General features: G+C 43.6%; 1 protein-coding gene across 12 annotated transcripts; it reads right to left on the minus strand.

The window, feature by feature from the left end:
• Positions 1 to 1,712: 1,712 nt before the first annotated feature.
• LOC127300464 (BTB/POZ domain-containing protein At5g47800) lies at positions 1,713 to 8,207 on the minus strand. 12 transcript variants are annotated; one of them, XM_051330573.2, is made up of 8 exons: positions 7,785 to 8,207; positions 6,950 to 7,038; positions 6,669 to 6,771; positions 5,191 to 5,277; positions 4,992 to 5,082; positions 3,204 to 3,599; positions 2,369 to 3,127; positions 1,713 to 2,283 (listed from the first exon to the last, which is right to left on the minus strand). In XM_051330573.2, exons 4-8 carry the CDS (start codon positions 5,247 to 5,249, stop codon positions 1,861 to 1,863), a joined length of 1,728 nt encoding a protein of 575 aa, XP_051186533.1. In that variant the 5' UTR covers positions 5,250 to 5,277; positions 6,669 to 6,771; positions 6,950 to 7,038; positions 7,785 to 8,207; the 3' UTR covers positions 1,713 to 1,860. The 12 variants fall into 12 exon arrangements, with proteins under 12 accessions (XP_051186533.1, XP_051186530.1, XP_051186532.1 ...); XM_051330570.2 differs by having other exon boundaries at positions 5,191 to 5,289; XM_051330572.2 differs by having other exon boundaries at positions 5,191 to 5,305.
• Positions 8,208 to 24,965: the final 16,758 nt, after the last annotated feature.

Below are 24,965 nucleotides of genomic sequence, written 5' to 3' on the forward strand. Positions count from 1 at the left end.
AAAATTTACAAAAAATGTGTCTTGGCATGACAAACAACATTCTTAACTAGAATTTCCAACATTGTTTCACAATTTTGTTTCCAATTTTCTAGTGCCAAAGTTTTTTGTGAAGCAACTACCACAAGTAAGATGAAAAACGAACAAATGTAATTTTCGCATAGATCTTGTGGGATGTCCATTTTCCGGATATGACTTTTTCTCGCTTTCTTGCTACATTTGCCCATTTAAATGAGTTTCGGGTGATTTTCCAAAACTAATTCAACGTGCTTTAGCTTGGTATAGAAACTTGGAGAAAATAATTTTAAGGTACCCAAGTAGGGTGGTATGCAGCATCCACAAAGAAGTTGAAAGATTCGACCATCTGACATGAATGCCCATGCCGTCAATTCTGACCCAATTTTAAAAGAAAAAGAATAAATATAAAAAAATCAAAATCCGCGTGAGGAGTCCTTTTATGTGTTCTACTACCCAGAAAATACCAAACCTAAGTTATGACTATTTTTTCTTTAAAATATCTTGCATGCTTCCCAAAAAAAAAAAAAGGCATGCTGGTGGAGAGATTACATACGCTACTTCACAGGGAGATATGCGGAAGGAATGGTTTTGAGGAAAAATCCAAGCATACTGGCCAATTAAGCGAACCAATAGTTAAATCTAATTGTGTATAATTGACGGGATTTTCCTAATTTTCTACTGAGTGAGTAAACCATTATGGAGGGACTACGAAATACCTAGATGCTAAACCTATGTTTTTTAGTGTATGCTAGAGTTGCTCTTACATGAAGCACACACGTCAAATAAAATCTCAAAGGGTTCCTGCAGATCCAAAAGTCAATCAGAGGAGTTGCTACGATCAATACAAATTTTGTTTCTAAGACTTTAAAGCCTTTGTACAATGGATGTCAATGACTTTTGAATTGTGTTTCTACATCATCATTGTCATAACTCATATCGGTGTTGTCATCATCATCTTAATTAGTCTAACCCTACTAAGCCTAGTTTATTTATGTACTCTGAGTGAGCTAAATGTCATGAGTCTTGAAGGGCTGGGTATACGTTTGGATGAAGAGATTGGTACTTGCATGTCAGTACATTCAACTTATTGCATGAAGATCTGTGGAACATCTCAGAAATCTCAAGAACTAATTACTCCCTTGGTTTTAAAAAAATATCGCAGACTTATCTAAATTCAAATGTATCTACGAACATAATCTTTAGGATGGAGAGAATACTGCAATTGAAGAATAAGAGTAGGACTAACATGCATGTACACCTTTGATTAGTGTGAGCTATCCTAGATTGAATAATAATATAGCCACTTAATTATTATTTCCCCTCCATTTATTTACAAAAATCTACCCTTCTCAACCCGGATGCCCCCTCAGAGCAAGTCCAATAGAGTCTAGTCAGCTGACTATAAGACATTGAATAATATATTTTAGATGAGTTGGAGGAGAGAGAAGAGGAGAGAGAAGGGAGGTGGGCTACTATGCAATAAAAGCTCTTTCGCGTCTTTCTGGCACTTTGTGAGAGTGAAAGGTGGGCCATATGTTAGTAAAGTGCTTCATTCTTGTAGCCAACTATTATACATGTTAGCTATAAGATTGCTACAAATGATATGATATCTTGTTATAGCCAGCAGTTGGCTATACTATTGGAATTGCTCTCACATCTCCCACCCAAAAAATGGGATGCACTGAAATCAAAACAAGTGAGAAAAAAATGATCAAGAATCACAAGTATATCAACAAATTGGGAAGGATGAGCCGGGATCAGAAGCAAGAAATTAGCATGTCCCATGTGCACTCATCCGGATCTCATCCCTGGTCATCAATTCTTAAAGCTCCTTGCATTTACACTTCAATTGTTCCTCAGCCTGCTCCCCCTCTCCTCTGCTGTCCTCTCTGTCCTCGCCACCGTCTTCGTCGACGCGGACAGCGACCTCGTCATTGCAGCCGCTTCACCTTGCGCGCGCTCCGCATGGGCGCCCCGTCGGGGCCGGTGCACGTCCGACTTGTGGTCAGTGGGCGCCGGTTCGTCCTCTCTGTCTATGGCCGTGAGACCGGAGACTGCGTGCACGGAAGCACGGCTCGGTGGCGCGACGGCATGGCTGCCGCCCGCGCCGACCGTTCTCTCCTGCTCGACAAAGAGGAGCTGCACGATCGTGCGCAGTGGCATCCGGTCGTTGGATATCGCCTGCGCCCGCACGTCCGGCGATAGCTTCCGGCAGTCGATCAGTCGGCACAGCCGCTTCTTGTCCGCCTTGCTCAGGTCCGGGTGTTCCTGCCATCAATAAACCGAATTTGATCTATCAGACGAGATCATCCCACGAAGAAAAGTTAAAATACTTTTCTTCTTAGTTTGTGACCTTGAGGTAGGTGTCGATGGCGTGGTAGAGGCCGTCGTGGTCGTTCCGGGCGATGTCCGGCAAGCACTCGGCTAGGTCGATGAACTTGCCGATGGGGAACTCTCCGTCGAGAGCTATCGTCTGCAGATACTCGTCGAAGATCCTGACCACCTTCTCCATGGCGACGCTCATCCGCCGGCGCTCGTCGGCCGCCGCCGGCCGCTGGAACTGCGCCAGGAAGTGCTCCAGCACGGCCTCCGCCGCGCCGACGTCGTACGCCTGCGTGTCCGACGGCAGGGGGATGAGCAGGTCCACCGCCTTGGCCTCGTCGAGCTGGGACCCGGCCTGTCGGATCAGCTGCGCGCGCGTGGACGACGACGCGCCGACGTAGTTCGCGACACGCAACAGCCGGAGAAGGAACCGTCCAGTGACCGACCCCGCGTCACTGGGGATCATGGTGACGACGGTCTCCAGCACGCGCCTCTGCTTCGCGATCGTCTCCTCGGCGTCTGCCGCCATCGAGGAGCTCTGCGCCTGGCCATTGACGCCGGGAGCGCTGGCGCAGTATAGCGGGTCCGGGAGGTGCTTGCATGCGTAGACGTGCAGCGCCTCGCCGATGAGGGGCGGTGGGAGCATGCGCGCGGCGCGCACGGTGGAGACGACCGACCGGAACACCTCGATGTCCAGCTCCGAGATATCCTCCGTCCACCAGTCCTTGGGCACCGACTGGTGGGGCTTCTTAGTGTATCCCGGCCGCGTGTATGTGTACGACCACGAAACCTGCACACACACGCACCTAAACATTCAGTTTTTGGCGCCAAATAACCACCACTATCAATCACAATTTCCCAAAAACCTTTGAAGTTGGGAGGAGGATCTTCTCAACAATGGAGTCGATGCACGGCTGGACGATGCGGCTCTCAGACCAGCCGGAAATCCGCCATGCCGCCTGGAGGGCGGTGATGGAGTCCTTCCAGCCCTGGAGGACGCAGGAGTCGAAGAAGGTCTCGAGCTTAGCAACGAGGTTCCCCTTGGCAACGTGCTCCGTCATGCGGAGGAACCGGGCCGCCAGCATCGCTGGCACGAAGTTGCTGGCGCTGATGCTGATGGCGATGCCGTAGCAGAACTTAGCACAGAGCTCGAACGCCTCCTCGCCGCCAGGGATGTCGTGGAGCGCCACTGGCACCGGCTCGCCGTCGTCGGTGTCGGAGCAGAGGCGCTGCAGGAGACCGCACTTGAGGAGGAGGGGGAACTACATGGTAAAAACACCTGAAATCAAGAGGCTGGACATTGGAAAGGGGAAAGGACCAAAATTCCTATCTGCCCTATAACTACAGCTTCTACTCATGTGTCAAGATTAACATTTTATTTTTCTCCAACTCCTTTTGCTTTTGGGTGTGATATGATCTTAATCTTGAAATCTGGAAACGTGTTGCTGGAAGTAATTGACTAAGAGGTGTTGTCTGAAGTTTTCCTTTTCTGCAGAGAAATTGAGACCAATAGTTCTGTTCTTCAAACTTAATGTGGCTGCTTTAACGGTTATGTACCCTGTTCTTATTATAATTTAAAGTTGTTTTTATTAGAATTCAGACCAACTGTGTCACAAAATTTCCAAAGTTAAAATGCAAAAGCTAGATGCAATCCTGGTAAAATAGTTTTGCAGTAAAATAAATACTCCTACTTATTATTGAAACAACGCGAGTACTGTTACACTACTTTTCTTTGGGGATATTATAATCACCGCTGAAGTTCTCCTCACAGTTATGCCCCCTGTTCTTTGCGTTCATGCACAACACACCAACTGAACCTGAACCTGAACCTTAATGCGATCATGTGTTCACTTGTTGTAAAAATTAGTCTTAGGATCTTAGGCAAAACCAAAATTCATGAACAAACAAGAGCCTAAGCAGAGTGGTTCACATTCATCACTAAGGCCCCTGTCAGTCACCAACCAGTGACACCCAGAGGACATGACGAAAGACAACCCCACTCTATTCTACCAACTTGCTTAATACCTTAGTAGCTAGGTTTGCATGTTATTCAGGAGAAGCTTTTGAAGCGTGGATCTGAAAAGGGAGCTGCACACATTAATTATGCTTCCTTTGGTAAGTGAAGCTTGACAATTTTGGTAAAGCAGATCCCCAGTCCTATGAACCCACACCAGATGTGGGTTTGCCATCCGAAAGGAATGGTTAAACAAAGATAGAGTCGGTTTGAGGTCATGATTAGGCTTTGATCGATGCACGCTAATCATTGCGAGCGGCGAGCGGCGATCGGCTTAGTAAAGGCGCCAAGGACACCAATGACATTTCTTATGGAAAGAAAATGGCAAAGGCTAACATGTGAGCTGATAAACTATCTGAAGAGCATGGATATCTGGTTCGGAGTGTCCTATCCTTTGCCACGTAGTACTTTCTTTTATCAACTTTGCTTTTCGGATATGGAACAAAATCTTTTCAGGGGTGAAGTTCCTCGCATCATATTAGGTGTCAACCTAAGGCATTTCACTTGACATTTATATTCATAAATCGAGGCAATGATTCTTATGACTAGTTCATATTTTCCTAAAATTTCAGAGAAAGCGAGACATATGAAATGTAAAAAGTACAATGATGGCTACTTTTGCATCTATGAGCAAACCTACCTTGTGTAGCTGATACTTCGTATTGTTGACATGTATGATAAGATCAGCAGGTATGTCTGACGCTACTGACCTGTCATGCCACAAGTAAACCCTGTATTAATTGTTGACATTGTAATGTTGAAATGGGCAACCTCTTTCTTAAGTTGTTACACCCAGCAGGTATAAAATTGGCTGCAAAGATGAAAATTTGAATATTTACCTGACGGCCTGTTCGGTGTAGAATGTGTCAGGTTTCGTCCCAAGCTTCATGTACTTCATTGTCAAGGACTTGTTGATCTGCTATCCTCTGGGTCGATTACTGAACAAACATCAAACTTTGAGAAAATACAGATAGAAGGTAGTAGTTTAGTGATTTGTCATTTCATTGGTTGAAAAGTATCATTTGACATTTTTTTTGAGAAATAACTTATTTGGTTACAACTTATAAAACCCCAGAACAAAAATAGATAAAATAACTACGATACAATCGCCTAGGTTTCAGCTAACTACTGACGCAGTTTGTTTCCACAGTCTTAATCAGAACTGAAAAACAAATAAGTCCTTCCAAATTAAACAAGCGACTGAATATGAGCATGAAGAAACTTGACGCGTAAAACATGTGGACGAGAAGCATAATCAATAAAATGCAGTTTGGCCAAAAGATACAAAAATACTCAAGAAAACCGAAACAGATGCAATGCATCATTATCATCATCATGCTAATTTAAGTGGATCCGTACCTTGATGAACTATAGAGAAAACCCAGAAAACCTTAAGATCTAACAGCTAAAAAGCTTGAGCTCCTGGTAAAATGTGGCCCTTGATCTCCTTTACAGAAAAGGCACAATCAGGTCCCTGCTAATTTATATGCACTCTTAAGCGAGAGGAGCTTTCAGGACCACAGGTTCCACTGTGTGAGCCCCATCCTTCGTAGCTAGCTCTCAACAGCCTTTCACCTTCAGAGTATCTTTGAAAAAAAAAAAGTATGTTGCTGATGTGAACTTGTTTGTATGCATTTCCTTGGGGTTTATGCAAGCATGACTTCACAGTTGGTCACACACACACGCAGCATGGTGGCATTTTAGGGGTCCTGTTGTTTGATTAGGCTCATCTCACCTCTTTGTTGATGTGACCTGTGTGCATACTCATCATCCAATACAAAGACAGTGTGTTGGCCACATTAGTGACACAGGTACTGTAAGAGGAAGCTTTTTAAGGAAGCAAAAATCCAAGATAAGGTAAATTAGATTTTCCTCAAAGGATGAGATAAGATACCTAGATACTGGGTTGAACCTAGGTTGATGGTCAAACAGCAGATACTTTAATCCAAGCTTTTCAGGAGGGGTAAAAAAACAACCAAGAGAACAAGATTTGTGGGAATTTGGGATCCCTGAAATCTCAAGATTTGTGTCACTTTTATGTGTGAGTATAGTATTTTGTTGAGTCCCAAAGCATCAAGGCATTAAGGAAGACATATGGGGCCTTCATGCAACTCATGTCCCTTGAAGCCTCATCATGCACCAAACTCCAGCTTGTAGCATATAAACATCCGAGAGAGAGAGAGAGAGAGAGAGAGAGAGAGAGAGAGAGAGAGGTCTGCACTCTGTCTGCAGTGTGGCTTGAAAAAGGCAGGGGAACAAACAGTAGTGTTATATGCACGGCACTAACGCTCTGTGCTGGTTTCAGATGAAATAGTACCTGATCAGGCACCACCACAAGCTCAAGGGCCCATCATACATGTATGCATGGCTTGTTGCTAGCCTGCTCTTCCTCCTCCTCTCCTTTTGTTGTCCTCCCTTTTCTGCACAAGGTGTTGGCAACTTGGCATCATCTCACTGTCTATTTATGTATGCAGGCCTCAGGGTGCAAGTGCAGCCTTTGCCATGGTCAGCACCTAACTACATGAAAATGTTTATGGAGTTTGATTGAGTACCTACATTAAAAAAATGGGATTATTTTCTTTTCCAGACATAATATACCTGAGTGAATAGTAGTTGCAAACTTTCCCTCGACTGCGACGCAGATTCAGAATAAACCCGCTGATTAACTCGTGTGAGATCGATGTTGACTGAAACATCAAGCGCAGCTAGCATGAAATGTACAGCAAATGCCAGGTTCAATGGAGGATGAGCTAACACGATGGTGGGTTGGTTGCATGATGGATGTAAATCAAGGACCATGCGACACATGGGTTTAATGTTTCGCAGCTGGTGCTTCCTGCAGCCTCGATCGGCAGGACTAGCCAGTACAAGTAGTATTCAATGTATGAACTGGAAATGAAAAATGAAAAGGAAGTGCACGTTTCTTTCTCATAAACATGAAACGGAAATTGAAAAGGAATTTGGACAGAAGGATGTTGCTACATGTGGACGACAAGCAAACATCATTGCACGTACTTTTCCAGAACGGGTGAACTCCATTGAGATTTTTTTTTCTTTTGTAATATCCAGAAAAAAAGGTTCTAGAAGAGAACTGTTTCTGCGCCTTCCAACTGTACCCATGCACAATAAAGGCTCCAAAAATTTAATAATAACACCAAGGACTCTAGAAATAATTAGGTTCTTTAGCAATTGGGATGGTACTACTATGGAAGAGAAGAACAGACCAGGAAGTTGGGTTCTTGGGTTCAAAAATATTGTTCTTGTTTTGCCAAAGAAAAGAATGTGCTCAGACGCAATGATCCTGCAGCTCTGTTTGATTTCTGTAATCCTCCATGGACCATGGGGCCTAAGGCTTCTGCCGGCGATGCAAACTAAGACGCGCGCGCGTGCAGGCCATGGCATGCAGATAAGCATAGAGGGAGAAAAATATCACCTTAATTAGGAGCCCCGGCAGGGTGCATGCAGCTCCTCAAAGATCCAGAAATTTTGCTCGGGACGTTGAAGGGGACGCGCGGCTTGGAGGCTCTCCTTCTTCGTCTTCTTCCTCGAAGCCTCTTCTTCTTCTTTGGGCGAGAGAGGGTTCTGTGGAGGGGATTGTTGTGTTGCAGTATGAGATGGGTGCAGGTCTCAGGCCTCCATGATCGAGTTGAGGAAGATTTATATGGAGGAAGGAAGGAAGGGGATCGATGCTGACAATCAAGAGATATCCTACGCTAAAGATTCTCTACTTATTGAGTGTGAGCGGCGAAATAAAGAGAGAGAAATTAAGGGAGAGAGCGCGGCCGCGTGGTGGAAAGAGAGAGAGGGGGAGGGTCCAGGATCTTGTTGTCCCCACTGCTCGGCGGATCGGAGGATAGTGTATTATTGCCATCACTAGGCACACACACTAGCTCGATCGACGTCGCCCCCGAATCTCAATAGGCCAAAAGAGCAGCATCATGAGCCCAGGGGAAAAACTTGAGTCGATCGACGTGTTGGTCTCAATTAATGAATGGTTATCAAAATTTATTCGTATATCTCTCCTGATCTCAAAGATATAGGGGTATACCAATCCTGGCCCAGATCGATCGGACTAGTTGTGATCATTCTAGGAAACGAATAATGTAGACCACTAAATATTTTGACTAATTAATGTAGCAGATAACATATTAATTCAGCCCCTTAAAAAAATCTTGAATTATTTCAACCAATTAATGTAGTAAGAAATAACTGATTATCTCCATGCATGCTTCAATGTATTTTTTTTTGTTTCCACAATGCCAAAATTTCTTACATTGCAACTAAAGTTTGTTTTCAGTTACCACAACTTTACATGAAACAATAAACGCAAAACACCAAAATATGTTCAGATAATTGATGTAGCAAATAACTCCTGATTTTGCCCCCCTTCATATCACGAATTGTTGCAACCGGTTAATATAGCAAATAACTCATGGTCTCCATGATTCGATACAAAAAAATATTTGTTCCAAGGAGGGTGGTGACATTTGTTTCTAACTATGAGAACATTCTAGGAACATAACAATTAAAATTACAAATTATTTTCAGTAATTAATGTAGCAACTAACTTTGATTTCAAAACACTTCAAATTATTTTTACTAATTAATGTATCGAGTAGATCATGGTCTCCCTGCTTCTTTGGTGTAATTCTTTTTGTTCCAACCATGCTAAATTTTGTTTTTCTTGTGCTACAACAGAGTTCATTGCGAACTAAGAAAAGCAGTGAGATCCTTGATGTAGGACGCCAAACCCATGCCCAACCACTAAGGGTAGATCTTCAACCTTCACAAATCTGAAGGCCTCCAAGTGACACCTAGCCCTCTAGTAGGCACACAATCCCCCAAACTAAAAAGTAGTTGGCCTTCACTTGGATACTGAGCCATAGAAAAGTTACACAAAACTATCAAAGGCTCAATGTTCTCTCAAAATATTCGAGTGGAGTCGACTTGAGATACATAAAGCACATGCACAAATCAAAGAATCTTGGGGGTTCAAGTCCTTGCTCTCACATATTAGTATGAGATTTGTATATTAGCAAGTGTGTGTACTTAATATTATGCAATCCTTTGTACTTAATAGTATGAGATTTGTATACTAGCATGTTTGTTATAGTACTATAGAAGTACTGCAATATTCGGGTTATCTGAAGTACTAGAAGTGTTGGTGTGGAAGCACTGATTAAGAAAAAAACATTGGATGATCATAGGGCGCTGAAAAAACAGAGGGTAATATGCCAGTAATACTACACAATAGCTGCAGTGCCCGGAGCAAGAACAACATGCACCGATTGAAAGATGAGACATATGGCGGAGTAAGTTTTTTTTAGAGATACCGGAAAGAAGGTAGTAGAATTTTCGTCGATTGAAAGGGGAAGCAGATGGTGGAGTATATTTCTTTCTAGAGTTGCTACAGAAGAAAATAAATGTATTTTCTCTACCTAAAAGATGCAACGAGTGATGGAGTAAGTATACCTTTAAGGTTGAAGCTTGGTGTAAAAATTACCATACTATTAGCGTGTTTCATACTTTACATTGGCAAATTACTGCTGATGTTCAAGATTTCTACCGAGAAATTGCTTTCAGAAAAAATGTAGGTACCGACTCGCAAAAATTTACTCCTAAATAGTTACTGCGATAAACTAAAATTACCACTGATTTTGCTGGGATGAAGAATTATTGGATGATAATTATACTAATGTTGATGTTCAAGATTTCTACCGAGAAATTGCTTTCGGGAAAAATATAGGTAGTTTACGCCTAGTGAAAAATAATTTCTAAAGATCAGCGTTAAAAAATTACCATCACAGAAATATGCGCACTCGAAGAATTACTATTAGATAGGTAACGAACCATTTCATAGTTAACATCGACATATTAGTCTGACGAAACTTCAAGATTTTTACCGAGAAATTGGTTTTTTGTATGAAAATATAGCACTACTAGAAAAAGTAGCCGTAGAATTGCTAGCAGTAGCGCACCACTACACAAAAGTGGTGCTCCACTGGTAGGCATGTTAGTAGTGGCGCTCTCCAGTAGTGCGCCACTTTTAACTTTCTACTTGGTACACCCCCTCCACAGGCTTACTAGTCGTACACCACTTTTTGGTGCGCCATTGCTATCCCGCATAGCAGTCACGCACCATGCCAGTGGTGCACCACTGGTAAGTATGGCCACTTTTTGAAATGACGAAAAATTGTACCCCTTAGCAATGACGCACCATGGTATGGTGCGCCACTGCTATCTTCATGTACAGTGGCGCACCATCCCCTCCCCCGTGGATCGCTTTTTAGATTTTCAAAAAACAAAAGAAATAGATAGAAATTTCAAAAACTAAAATTCTTCGAGATGTCCATGTATTGTGTCATCTAGTATTAATGAGAATTAACTAACATGAATTTTGACTTTCTTTGCAAAATGGTGCCATGTTTCGGTAAAACGGGATTTCTGGTTGCATACGACCTCCGATGAAAATATTTTTTATATGAAAATGTATCTAGGCGAAATTTCTATCCAATTTACCGTGTTTCTACGAATGTGCCATTCTTCCTCTCCACAATCCTTTCCTTGTGGACACGCTCATGGCTTAGGGGTTTCTTGGCAACCCCTCTACGAACACTTCCTCCACACCTTGAGCTTCCACCTATGAAAAGTAATAGATAGATAGCACGGGGGTAAGCACATATACCTTAGAGATGAATGCCAAAGATGATCCGCAAAGCAAGGGTGAATGCAAATAACATAAAACTTGAGTTGTGCCTAGGACAGAATGCCCGAACTAGTGGGGGCAGAATGTCCAGCCTCCACACAACAACCCTCGATCTGAATTTTTTCAAAGTTTTCACCAAAGTTTTCATAGATCGATCAGAGAGAGAATGAGTATGTATCATGCTACCAAAGTAATTTGAGAACAAAGCCCTATAAACAACATATTAGTGAGAAACCCTAAAAGAGGAAAAAGGGCATGTACGATCTTCCATTGGAGAAACGATTTGGAGGTGAAGGTTCCGGATGGAGGAGCCGATGTGAGGGTTGAAGCATGGAGAAGGAGGACCCTTGAGCCGGAGGAGGCACACGAAGGCAGCAAGGAGGCGATGGATGAACCATGGGGAGAGGGCTTCAGTTTGGGAAAGGAAAGTGACCACTGGTCATTTCCCCCCGACGCACTAGGTTTTAATGTGGTTCACTTAGGCCGGATATTCCGGCCCCCAAGGGGCCAAAATGTCCACCCAGGCTGAATGTCAGGGGGTGTGACACCCCGGATATTCTGGCCTCCATACCGTGCCTTGCCATTTTAAGTATGGGTACATGTAGAGAGATAGAACTGTTTTGAGATTGAGAAAATGGCTTAGGTTAGAGGTGGTAACTGGTGAAATTGTACTACCCATACAAGTTTGCCAATAATTCAAATGCAAATAGCCAAAATTGAATGGATTCCCAAAAGAACCAAAGAAAGGTCAAAGAAATTCCAAATGCAAAAGGAAAGCAAATGGAAACAAAGAGAACTAAAAAAGAAACCAAAAATAACCAAACTCCTCACAAGGAGGAGGTTACTAGGCAACCTTGTTTGAGTACTTAGCCTGGGGTCATGAAGATATATATTAGACCCATGGATAATACTCATAATTCAAGCTCATTTTGTAACTTGATAACATATAGAGAAATAATTTGGTTTACTTTTGGCACAATGGGGGAGGGATATCCCAATAGTTAGGACCGCACAACCCCTATGTTCATGCCCACATCCCAACAAATAGGTGTAGGCGCACGATGATCAAGCCACATTCGATGAATCTAGGATATTCAACTCATGCCTCAATTTCCGGAAACTTTGCTTGTCAAGTGTATTGGTGAATATGTCGGCGAGTTGATCCTTTGTGATGATTAAGGAGAAATCAATATCTTAGCGGGCAATGTGATCATGGATGAAGTGATTGCGAATTTCAATGTGCTTTGTCTTCCCACGAAAGTAACATATTCTACGCAATCTTAATGGCGCTCTCGTTTTCACATAAAAGAGGAACTTTGCTATATTGAATTCCAAAATCCCGCAAGGTTTGCCTCATCCACAATACTTGAGCGCAATAACTAGCCACAACATTCTACTTGGCTTCGGCGGTAGGAAGGGATACAGAGATTTACTTTTTAGAAGACCAACCCACCAAAGAACTATCAGGGAAATGGCAAGCTCTGGAGGTTGACTTCCTATCCATTTGTTCTCCCACCCAATCGTAATCCGTACACATGCACAATGAGAAATCTGTTTCCTTGGGGTACCACAAGCCAAAATTTGTGGTATCAATCAAATACCGGAAGATTCTTTTGACAACCATGAAATGGCTCTCTTTCGGAGCAACTTGGTATCATGGGGAAACACTAAAACTTAACATAATGTTCGGACGGGTGCGTAAAGGTAGAGTAATGAACCTATCATGGAGCGGTACAGTTTTTGGTCCACCGACTTGCTGTTGGGGTCGAGCTTGAGTTTAGTCTTCAATGCCGTGGTGATGCATGTAAAATGCATGCATGAATTTTGTAGTTGATTGCCACATATTCCCACATATTTTTTATCTTATATAATGTTATATCCATGTTTTATATTGTTTTGAGGTATTTTCCAATGGTCCCCTTATTTTGGTTATAACTTTGTAGAACAGGAAATCCCCGTTTTGTGTATGTTTTACTTCCAGGGACGTATACAAAGTCAAATGGACCTGGACTTTTTCGAGGATTAATATTTCTCAAAGACGAACATTCTGGAGTCCTGGAATCTCACGAATGTAGGGCAAAGGCCTAAAGAGCTTGGGTCCATCCATGGCTATGCCACCACCCCTCTTTGCCTCCTCAAGTATTCGCAACCGTCCATCCAAAGCCCTACTTGATGGTCTTTGCCTAAAAAAGCCTATATAAAGGTCCCCCGACACATATTGGAAATGAGGCAAGCGTAACATTGAAACACCTCAATATAGAGCCAGCAGGCCGTCGCGGGAGGAAGATTGGAGGGGGAACGGCTGCCGGAATCGCCCACAATCTTTTTAGAAACTCGTTACCATGCAAGGCTTTTTTTTAAATGGTTACGTTTTTTACATTTGTTGATGATATATAGGTCAGGGAGGTCGTCTCTCCAGCCTCCCGCGACGATGTCGGGTGCCTGCGGGTGAGGTGGTGGATGAGTGCTGCCCTGAGGATTTCCCTCCGTTTCTGTCGGGTGGATCCGGCCGTGGCCGTGGAGCTAGGCTTGGTGACCTCTCGCCGCTTGTCTTGATCGGTGAGGTGCTGATCTCGATCCCGGCGAGGGGCGCGCCGCCGTACGGGGTGGAGGCGTGGATGTTGTTAGGGTTTCCTTTCGTGTCAGTCTGCGTCAATCTAGGCCTGGGAGCGGTTGGGCCGTCGAGTGCGGCTCGGCCGGAGTGTGTTGGGTTGTCCCGACCCAATCTCCGGCGTATCCTCCTTCGTGGCTATGGACCGCAACTGGAGGGGAGGCAACCCCGGGAAGCGGCCTTTCAATGAGATCTCCGGCGCCGGAGGGTGCCATCAGGATCATGACATGAACCAACATCTTGACAGAGACCAGGAAGAACAGCGTCGGCATCATCGTGCTTGGGACGGTGCATCTCAGCGACATAGCGAGGAAGAGAGGTTCGACTGTGACCAACAACTGCCGCCTCTCCCTCCTCTAAATGTGCGAGGGCGCGATTCGGAAAGGGGGGTCGGTCCTTGCCGCATCATGCCACCGTGAAATCTGCAAGGGGCGGATCCGACTGGTGCTCCGACCGGGATCTCGGAGATGGCGGTGGGTGAAACGTCAGGGGGCAACGCCACACGCATTATCTGCTACAAATGCGGTCAGCTTGGGCACATGCAGGTGGACTGCCTTGCTAATCCTTTCCGTGTCAACTGCAAAAAACAAGGCCACCTATCGATAGTGTGTTCAATTTTCTCAAAGCTCCAAGAACCTTTCTGGGAAGGTTTCGATGGAGATGGTGTTGGGTTTTACTGCTTAGAAGTGGCGAAAGATGAGCTACAGAAGCTAGCGACTAATTCGGCCATTATCTGCATAGAATCGGGTAATCTATCGACGGCTTAAGTTGAAGCAGAATTCAAGGACTTGGTGGACGATGAGTGGGACTGGCAAGTCCAGAAAATTCCGGCCACTAATTTCTCTCCGATCTTCCCATCCAAAGAAAGCCGGAGGTTGGCAATCCCTGGGGGTGGCATCAAACTTCCATCTAGAAAGTGCCATGTGCTTGTCATGACTAATACTGTTGTCCGGCCGCGGTGGAGCAGCCGGTGGAGACAAGGGTCAAGCTGTTTTGGGTGCTTCCACCCATCCGTTACGTCGACCGACTCTTGGTGGGGTACTAGGGAGATGGGCAGGCCCTTCTCGGTGGACGAGATTTCTCTGACCAACGACGCTGGCCTCGTCCAGATATCCTTCGGCTGCCAGGCCCTGGTGTAGCTTCTAGAGTACATGATGTTGTTTGTTAACATGCAAGGTTTCTGCATCCATGTGGTCCAGGTGGTGGATGCTATGCCGGCGGCGGCGGCTCCTCCCCCGCCTCCGCCCACGCCTGCCAATGATGAAGAAGAGGACGCTGCCGAATCGGATGGAGATCGTTGGGACGGTTGCTGGAGTCACCATGCGAGTAAAGAGCCACAGAACCAAGCTCCGAAGAACCTAGGAAAAGCTGTTGGGACTAGCCGCAAATCTGTGCAACTGAGACATGTGTTGCCATGTGCTGATGAGGTGGAGGTCTTGACCTCCCTCCCGAAGATGGTTGTCTCTCAGTACGACTCGAACCTCACTAAGGACGGCGATATCTTCCCCCTGGTGGCGCAATTCGTTGCATCGGCCTCCTTGCCGATTGCACACATGGAAGAAGACTCCGCCAATGAGAGCGAAAAACCGCCGATTTCTCTACCTATCTCCAAACATGCAGTGCACGCCAGGGGGTGAGGTGATGGTGCCTATCGTAACGCTGACTTCACAATGTTGGGGAACCCCAAGAGGAAGGTATGATGATCACGACCAGTAGAAGAAAGGCGTGACTTCTGAAGGTGTTGCTAGCTGACTAGTGGCAGGAAACACTACCGGCGTCAGCAACAACGTGGAACCTGCACACAACACAACCAAAATACTTTGCCCCAACTTACAATGAGGTTGTCAATCTCACTGGTTTTGCTGAACACAAAGGATTAAATGTATCAAGTTGAAGGATATCTTTGTAGTAATTAAGGAGAACAGAGCTTGCAGTAAGTGAACAGAACATGATTGCAGTAGATGAATTTATCAGTGTAAAAGAAAGGACCGGGGTCCACAGTTTTCACTAGAGGTGTCTCTCTGATAACCCACAAGTATAGGGGATCGCAACAGTCTTCGAGGGAAGTAAAACCCAAATTTATTCATTCGACACAAGGGGAGGTAAAGAATACTTATAAGCCTTAACAACTGAGTTGTCAATTCAGCTGGACCTGGAAAAGCACTAGTAACAGGGGTGATGTGAAAGCAGCAGTAATATGAGAGCAGTAGTAACAGTAACACATCAGCAGTAGCAGTAATATGAGAGCAATGGCACCAGAAAATAGTTGATACTACTTCCAATGACATATAGGACAGAGTATATGATGATGAGAGATGGACCGGGGTTCCCAGCTATCTACACTAGTGGTAACTCTCCAATAACAAGTGTTGGGTGAACAAATTACAGTTGGGCAATTGATAGGATTGAAATAGCATTAAGACAGAACATCAAGATTATTAATCATGTAGGCATGTTTTCCATATATAGTCATACGTGCTCGCAATGAGAAACTTGCATAACATCTTTTGTCCTACCGGTAGGTGACAGCGGGCCTCTAGGGAATCTCTTTTGGAAATTAAGGTACTCCTTTTAATAGAGCACCGGAGCAAAGCATTAACACTCCGTGAAAACATGTGATCCTCATATCTAAACCTTCCCCTCCCGGTTATCCCGATTCTTTGTCACTACGGGGCCTCGGGTTCCGGACATAGACATGTGCAAACAACTTGTAGATACAATCTAAGCAATAAGTATAGAGCTTAAATCTAAGATCATGCCACTCGGGCCCTAGTGACAAGCATTAAACACAACAAGATTGCAGCAACAATAACTTCACAAACTTATATAGATAGACAAATCATAATGTAACAATCCATCGGATCCCAACAGACACAACACCGATTACATCAGATGAATCTCAATCATGTAAGGCAACTCATGAGATCATTGTATTGAAGTACATGGGGGATAGAGTACCAACTAGCTACAGCTAGAACCCGTAGTCCATGGGGGAACTACTCACGGAGCATGATGGAGGCGGTGGCATCGATGGAGATGGCTTCCGGGGGCACTTCCCCGTCCCGGCGGCGTGCCGGAACAGAGATTCTGTCCCCCGAAACGGAGTTTCGCGATGGCGGCGGCGCCCCTGGAGTCTTTCTGGAGTTTCATCAATTGGTATCGCGTTTTTAGGTCGAAAGGGGTCTTATAGGCGAAGAGGCGGCGCAGGGAGGTGTGCCTGGGGGCTCCTCACCATAGGCTGGCGCGGCCAGGCCTGGGGCCGCGCCGCCTTATGGTGTGGTGGCCCTCTGGCCCGCCTTCGACTCTCCTTCGGTGTTCTGGGGTCTTCCGGGAAAAATAAGATGGTGGGTCTTCGTTTCGTCGAATTCCGAGAATATTGCCCGAACAGCCTTTCTGGAACCAAAAACAACAGAAAACAGGAACTGGCACTGTGGCATCTTGTCAATAGGTTAGTTTCGGAAAACGCATAAAAACATTGTAAAGTGTGAGCAAAACATGTAGGTATTGTCATAAAACTAGCATGGAACATCAGAAATTATAGATACGTTGGAGACGTATCAAGCATCCCCAAGCTTAGTTCCTACTCGCCCTCGGGTAGGTAAACGATAAAAAGAATAATTTCTGAAGTGACATGCTACTTACATAATCTTGATCATACTATTGTAAAGCATATGAGATGAATGCAGTGACTCAAGGCAATGATCTATAGTTTACTAACAAATAGATAACATATAGCAAAACTTTTCATGAATAGTACTTTCAAGACAAGCATCAAAAGGTCTTGCATAAGAGTTAACTCATAAAGCAATAAATTCAAAGTAAAAGGCATTGAAGCAACACAAAGGAAGATTTAAGTTTCAGCAATTGCTTTCAACTTTCAACATGCATATCTCACGGATAATTGTCAACACAAAGTAATATGATGAATGCAAATAAGCAAGTATGTAAGAATCAATGCACAGTTGACACAAGTGTTTGCTTCTAAGATGGAAGGGAGTAGGTAAACTGACTCAACATAAAGTAAAAGAAAGGCCCTTCGCAGAGGGAAGCAGGGATTAAATCATGTGCTAGAGCTTTTTAAGTTTTGAAATCATATAGAGAGTATAAAAGTAAAGTTTTGAGAGGTGTTTGTTGTTGTCAACGAATGGTAGTGGGCACTCTAACTACCTCATCAACCAGACTCTCAAGAGCGCCTCCCATGAAGGAGGTTATCTCTACCAGCAAGGTAGATCATCCCTCTTCTCTTTTGTTTACACATGTATTTTAGTTTTATTTATGGTTGACACTCCTCCCAACCTTTTGCTTTCACAAGTGATACGTCCATTTTGCATCACTATTTTATATCATAATTTACTATTATTCATTGATATATTTCATATTTAGAGATGATACTTATGTTATTTCATCTATTTTGCATGTTTCATGATTATTGGAGAATCGCGCACCTGATACGTCTCCGATGTATCGATAATTTCTTATGTTCCATGCCACATTATTGATGATATCTACATGTTATATGCACATTTTATGTCATATTTATGCGTTTTCTGGAACTAACCTATTAACAAGATGCCGAAGTGCCAGTTCCTGTTTTCTGCTGTTTTTGGTTTCAGAAATCCTAGTAACGAAATATTCTCGGAATCGGACGAAATCAACGCCCAGGTTCCTATTTTGCCCGGAAGCATCCAGAACACACGAGAACCGCCAGAGAGGGGGCACAGGGCCACCAGACCCTAGGCCGGCGCGGCCAAGGGGGGGCCGTGCCCCCCTATAGTGTGGGCCCCCCAGAAGTCCACCGAGGCTGCCCTTCCGCCTATTTAAAGCCTCCGTCGCGAAAACCCTGATACGTTGGACGAAACCCACAGAAACCTTCCAGAGCCGCCGCCATCGCGAAGCCAAGATCTGGGGGACAGGAGTCTCTGTTCCGGCACCCTGCCGGGACGGGGAAGTGCCCCCGGAAGGCTTCTCCATCGACACCGCTGCCATCTCCACCGCCATCTTCATCGCCGCTGCTGCTCCCATGAGGAGGGAGTAGTTCTCCATCGAGGCTAAGGGCTGTACCGGTAGCTATGTGGTTAATCTCTCTCTGTACCCCAATACAATGATCTCATGAGCTGCTTTACATGATTGAGATCCATATGATGAGCTTTGTATCGCTACTAGTTGTGTGCTACTCATGTGATGTTATTAAAGTAGTCTATTCCTCCTGCATGGTGTAAAGGTGACTAGTGTGTGCACCATGTGGTTCTTGTCGTAGGCTATGATCATGATCTCTTGTAGATTGTGGAGTTAATTATCATTATGATAGTATTGATGTGATCTATTCCTCCTTCATAGTGTAATGTGGACAGTGTGTGCACTATGTTAGTTCTTGGTTTATTTTGCAATGATCTATTATGCTCTAAGGTTATTTAAATATGAACATTGAATTGTGGAGCTTGTTAACTCCGGCATTGAGGGTTCGTGTAATCCTACGCAATGTGTTCATCATCCAACAAAAGAGTGTATGTAGCACATATGAGAAAGAGTTATTTATTATGCGATCAATGTTGAGAGTGTCCACTAGTGAAAGTGTAATCCCTAGGCCTTGTTCCTAAATACTGCTATCGCTGCTTGTTTCTTGTTTCTTTGCGTTACTACTGCTGCAATACTACCACCATCAACTACACGCCAGCAAGTTATTTTCTGGCACCGTTGCTACTGCTCATATATATTCATACCACCTGTATTTCACTATCTCTTCGCCGAACTAGTGCACCTATTAGGTGTGTTGGGGACACAAGAGACTTCTTGCTTTGTGGTTGCAGGGTTGCATGAGAGGGATATCTTTGACCTCTTCCTCCCTGAGTTCGATAAACCTTGGGTGATCCACTTAAGGGAAAACTTGCTGCTGTTCTACAAACCTCTGCTCTTGGAGGCCCAACACCGTCTCTGAGGAAAAGGAGGGGGCGTAGACATCAAGCTATTTTCTGGCGCCGTTGCCGGGGAACAAAAAGCTACAATACAGGGATTTCCTCCCTCGTCAACCACGCGCCAGTTGTAGGCAGTCAAGCTATTTTCTGGCGCCGTTGCCGGGGAGGAAAGGTAAAAGGTACTCACACTCCGGATCTCGGCTACTAAGCTATTTTCCGGCGCCTTGTAAGTACTCGAAGCTATTTCCTTTAGATCCTGCAATTGCAACTTTTTGTTTCTTGTTTACACTAGTAAGGCATAATGGAAAACAACAAAAATATGAGAGATCTTTATGAACTTTATCTTGAATTAGGACATGATGTGTTTGAAGAGAGAATTAAAAACCCCATGGAACTTTATATGCATGCTAATGGGAATGTTATTAATATGAATGCTTTGAACACTATTGTTGCTAATGCTATGGAAAATTCTAAGCTTGGGGAAGCTGGTTTTGATGAGCATGATCTTTTTAGTCCACCAAGCATTGAGGAGAAAATTTTCTTTGATGATACTTTGCCTCCTATTTATGATGATTATAATGATAGTAGTCTTTTGTTACTACCTGTTATGGAGGATGAATTTGATTATGAATACAATATGCCTCCTATATTTGATGATGAGAATAATAATGATAGCTACTTTGTTGAATTTGCACCCACTACAACTAATAAAATTGATTATGCTTATGTGGAGAGTAATAATTTTATGCATGAGACTCATGATAAGAATGCTTTATGTGATAGTTATATTGTTGATTTTGCTCATGATGCTACTGAAAGTTATTATGAGAGAGGGAAATATGGTTATATGCATCTTAATAATATTAAGTTTCCCCTCTTTATGTTGAGAATCTTGAAGTTACTCGTGTTTTATCCTCTTATGCTTGTCACTTTGTTCTTCATGAATTCATTTGTGTACAAGATTCCTCTGCATAGGAATCATGTTAGGCTTAAATGTGTTTTGAATTTGCCTCTTGATACTCTCTTTTGCTTCAAATATTATTTCTTGCGAGTGCATCATTAAAACTGTTGAGCCCATCTTAATGGCTATAAAGAAAGAACTTCTTGGGAGATAACCCATGTGTTATTTTGCTACAGTACTTTGTTTTATATTTGTGTCTTGGAAGTTGTTTACTACTGTAGCAACCTCTCCTTATCTTAGTTTAGTGTTTTGTTGTGCCAAGTAAAGTCGTTGATAGTAAGGTTCATACTAGATTTGGATTACTGCGCAGAAACAGATTTCTTTGCTGTCACGAATCTGGGAAAAATTCTCTGTAGGTAACTCAGAAAATTATGCCAATTTACGTGAGTGATCCTCAGATATGTACGCAACTTTCATTCAATTTGAGCATTTTCATTTGAGCAAGTCTGGTGCCTCGATAAAATTCATCAATACGAACTGTTCTGTTTTGACAGATTCTGCCTTTTATTTCGCATTGCTTCTTTTGCTATGTTGGATGGATTTCTTTGTTCCATTGACTTCCAGTAGCTTTGAGCAATGTCCAGAAGTGTTAAGAATGATTGTGTCACCTCTGAACATGTGAGTTTTTGATTATGCACTAACCCTCTAATGAGTTTGTTTCGAGTTTGGTGTGGAGGAAGTTTTCAAGGGTCAAGAGAGGAGGATGATATACTATGATCAAGAAGAGTGAAGAGTCTAAGCTTGGGGATGCCCCGGTGGTTCATCCCTGCATATTTCAAGAGGACTCAAGCATCTAAGTTTGGGGATACCCAAGGCATCCCCTTCTTCATCGACAAATTATCAGGTTCCTTCTCTTGAAACTATATTTTTATTCGGTCACATCTTATGTACTTTACTTGGAGCGTCTGTATGTTTCTTGTTTTTGTTTTTGTTTGAATAAATGCTAGTGTGGGAGAGAGACACGCTCCGCTGTAGCATATGGACAAGTATGTCCTTAGTTTCTACTCATAGTATTCATGGCGAAGTTTCTTCTTCGTTAAATTGTTATATGGTTGGAATTGGAAAATGATACATGTAGTAATTGCTATAAATGTCTTGGGTAATGTGATACTTGGCAATTGTTGTGCTCATGTTTAAGCTCTTGCATCATATGCTTTGCACCCATTAATGAAGAAATACATAGAGCATGCTAAAATTTGGTTTGCATATTTGGTCTCTCTAAGGTCTAGATAATTTCTAGTATTGAGTTTGAACAACAAGGAAGACGGTGTAGAGTCTTATAATGTTTACAATATGTCTTTTATGTGAGTTTTGCTGCACCGGTTCATCCTTGTGTTTGTTTCAAATAGCCTTGCTAGCCTAAACCTTGTATCGAGAGGGATTACTTCTCATGCATCCAAAATACTTGAGCCAACCACTATGCCATTTGTGTCCACCATACCTACCTACTACATGGTATTTTCCGCCATTCCAAAGTAAATTGCTTGAGTGCTACCTTTAAAATTCCATCATTCACCTTTGCAATATATAGCTCATGGGACAAATAGCTTAAAAACTATTGTGGTATTGAATATGTACTTATGCACTTTATCTCTTATTAAGTTGCTTGTTGTGCGATAACCATGTTCACTGGGGACGCCATCAACTACTCTTTGTTGAATTTCATGTGAGTTGCTATGCATGTTCGTCTTGTCTGAAGTAAGAGAGATCTACCACCTTATGGTTAAGCATGCATATTGTTAGAGAAGAACATTGGGCCGCTAACTAAAGCCATGATCCATGGTGGAAGTTTCAGTTTTGGACATATATCCTCAATCTCATATGAGAAAATTATTAATTGTTGTTACATGCTTATGCATAAAAGAGGAGTCCATTATCTGTTGTCTATGTTGTCCCAGTATGGATGTCTAAGTTGAGAATAATCAATAGCGAGAAATCCAATGCGAGCTTTCTCCTTAGACCTTTGTACAGGCGGCATAGAGGTACCCCTTTGTGACACTTGGTTAAAACATGTGCATTGCGATGATCCGGTAGTCCAAGCTAATTAGGACAAGGTGCGGGCACTATTAGTATACTATGCATGAGGCTTGCAACTTGTAAGATATAATTTACATGATACATATGCTTTATTACTACCGTTGACAAAATTGTCTCATGTTTTCAAAATCAAAGCTCTAGCACAAATATAGCAATCGATGCTTTTCCTCTATGGAGGACCATTCTTTTACTTTTATGTTGAGTCAGTTCACCTATTTCTCTCCACCTCAAGAAGCAAACACTTGTGTGAACTGTGCATTGATTCCTACATACTTGCATATTGCACGTATTATATTACTCTATGTTGACAATATCCATGAGATATACATGTTACAAGTTGAAAGCAACCGCTGAAACTTAATCTTCCTTTGTGTTGCTTCAATGCCTCTACTTTGAATTATTGCTTTATGAATTAACTCTTATGCAAGACTTATTGATGCTTGTCTTTAAGTACTATTCATGAAAAGTCTTTGCTTTATGATTCACTTGTTTACTCATGTCATTACCATTGTTTTGATCGCTGCATTCATTACATATGCTTTACAAATAGTATGATCAAGTTTATGATGGCATGTCACTCCAGAAATTATCTTTATTATTGTTTTACCTGCTCGGGACGAGCAGAACTAAGCTTGGGGATGCTGATACGTCTCCGACGTATCGATAATTTCTTATGTTCCATGCCACATTATTGATGATATCTACATGTTATATGCACATTTTATGTCATATTTATGCGTTTTCTGGAACTAACCTATTAACAAGATGCCGAAGTGTCAGTTCCTGTTTTCTGCTGTTTTTGGTTTCAGAAATCCTAGTAACGAAATATTCTCGGAATCGGACGAAATCAACGCCCAGGTTCCTATTTTGCCCGGAAGCATCTAGAACACACGAGAACCGCCAGAGAGGGGGCACAGGGCCACCAGACCCTAGGCCGGCGCGGCCAAGGGGGGGGGCCGCGCCCCCCTATAGTGTGGGCCCCCCAGAAGTCCACCGAGGCTGCCCTTCCGCCTATTTAAAGCCTCCGTCGCGAAAACCCTGATACGTTGGACGAAACCCACAGAAACCTTCCAGAGCCGCCGCCATCGCGAAGCCAAGATCTGGAGGACAGGAGTCTCTGTTCCGGCACCCTGCCGGGACGGGGAAGTGCCCCCGGAAGGCTTCTCCATCGACACCGCTGCCATCTCCACCGCCATCTTCATCACCGCTGCTGCTCCCATGAGGAGGGAGTAGTTCTCCATCGAGGCTAAGGGCTGTACCGGTAGCTATGTGGTTAATCTCTCTCTGTACCCCAATACAATGATCTCATGAGCTGCTTTACATGATTGAGATCCATATGATGAGCTTTGTATCTCTACTAGTTGTGTGCTACTCATGTGATGTTATTAAAGTAGTCTATTCCTCCTGCATGGTGTAAAGGTGAATAGTGTGTGCACCATGTGGTTCTTGTCGTAGGCTATGATCATGATCTCTTGTAGATTGTGGAGTTAATTATCATTATGATAGTATTGATGTGATCTATTCCTCCTTCATAGTGTAATGTGGACAGTGTGTGCACTATGTTAGTTCTTGGTTTATTTTGCAATGATCTATTATGCTCTAAGGTTATTTAAATATGAACATTGAATTGTGGAGCTTGTTAACTCCGGCATTGAGGGTTCGTGTAATCCTACGCAATGTGTTCATCATCCAACAAAAGAGTGTATGTAGCACATATGAGAAAGAGTTATTTATTATGCGATCAATGTTGAGAGTGTCCACTAGTGAAAGTGTAATCCCTAGGCCTTGTTCCTAAATACTGCTATCGCTGCTTGTTTCTTGTTTCTTTGCGTTACTACTGCTGCAATACTACCACCATCAACTACACGCCAGCAAGTTATTTTCTGGCACCGTTGCTACTGCTCATATATATTCATACCACCTGTATTTCACTATCTCTTCGCCGAACTAGTGCACCTATTAGGTGTGTTGGGGACACAAGAGACTTCTTGCTTTGTGGTTGCAGGGTTGCATGAGAGGGATATCTTTGACCTCTTCCTCCCTGAGTTCGATAAACCTTGGGTGATCCACTTAAGGGAAAACTTGCTGCTGTTCTAGAAACCTCTGCTCTTGGAGGCCCAACACTGTCTACAGGAAAAGGAGGGGGCGTAGACATCAGCACCGGAGTCAGGATTCTGCTGGAAAAAGCACCGTCAGAATGCAATATTTCGGAAGATCAGCAATTGACGGAAATTATACGAAAAATCCTATTTTTCCAGAAGACGAAGGGAGCCAGAAGGGAGAGCCGAGGAGGCCCACCATGGGCCCACCTCATAGGCCGGCGCGGGCCCTGCCCTGGCCGCGCCGCCCTGTGAGGAGGGGGCCCACAGCCCCCTCTGGCCGCCTCT

This window comes from Lolium perenne, chromosome 5, assembly GCF_019359855.2.
Source record: "Lolium perenne isolate Kyuss_39 chromosome 5, Kyuss_2.0, whole genome shotgun sequence".
In the NCBI taxonomy this organism is placed as follows: domain Eukaryota; kingdom Viridiplantae; phylum Streptophyta; class Magnoliopsida; order Poales; family Poaceae; genus Lolium; species Lolium perenne.

Coding starts and splice junctions, on each gene's coding strand:
- LOC127300464 (XM_051330577.2), bottom strand. CDS start 5,249: ATGAAGTACATGAAGCTTGGGACGAAACCTGACACATTCTACACCGAA. Junction 5,083..5,190: donor TACACCGAACAGGCCGTCAG/GTAAATATTCAA, acceptor CAATTAATACAG/GGTTTACTTGTGGCATGACA. Junction 3,600..4,991: donor CGAAGTATCAGCTACACAAG/GTAGGTTTGCTC, acceptor TTTACCATGTAG/TTCCCCCTCCTCCTCAAGTG.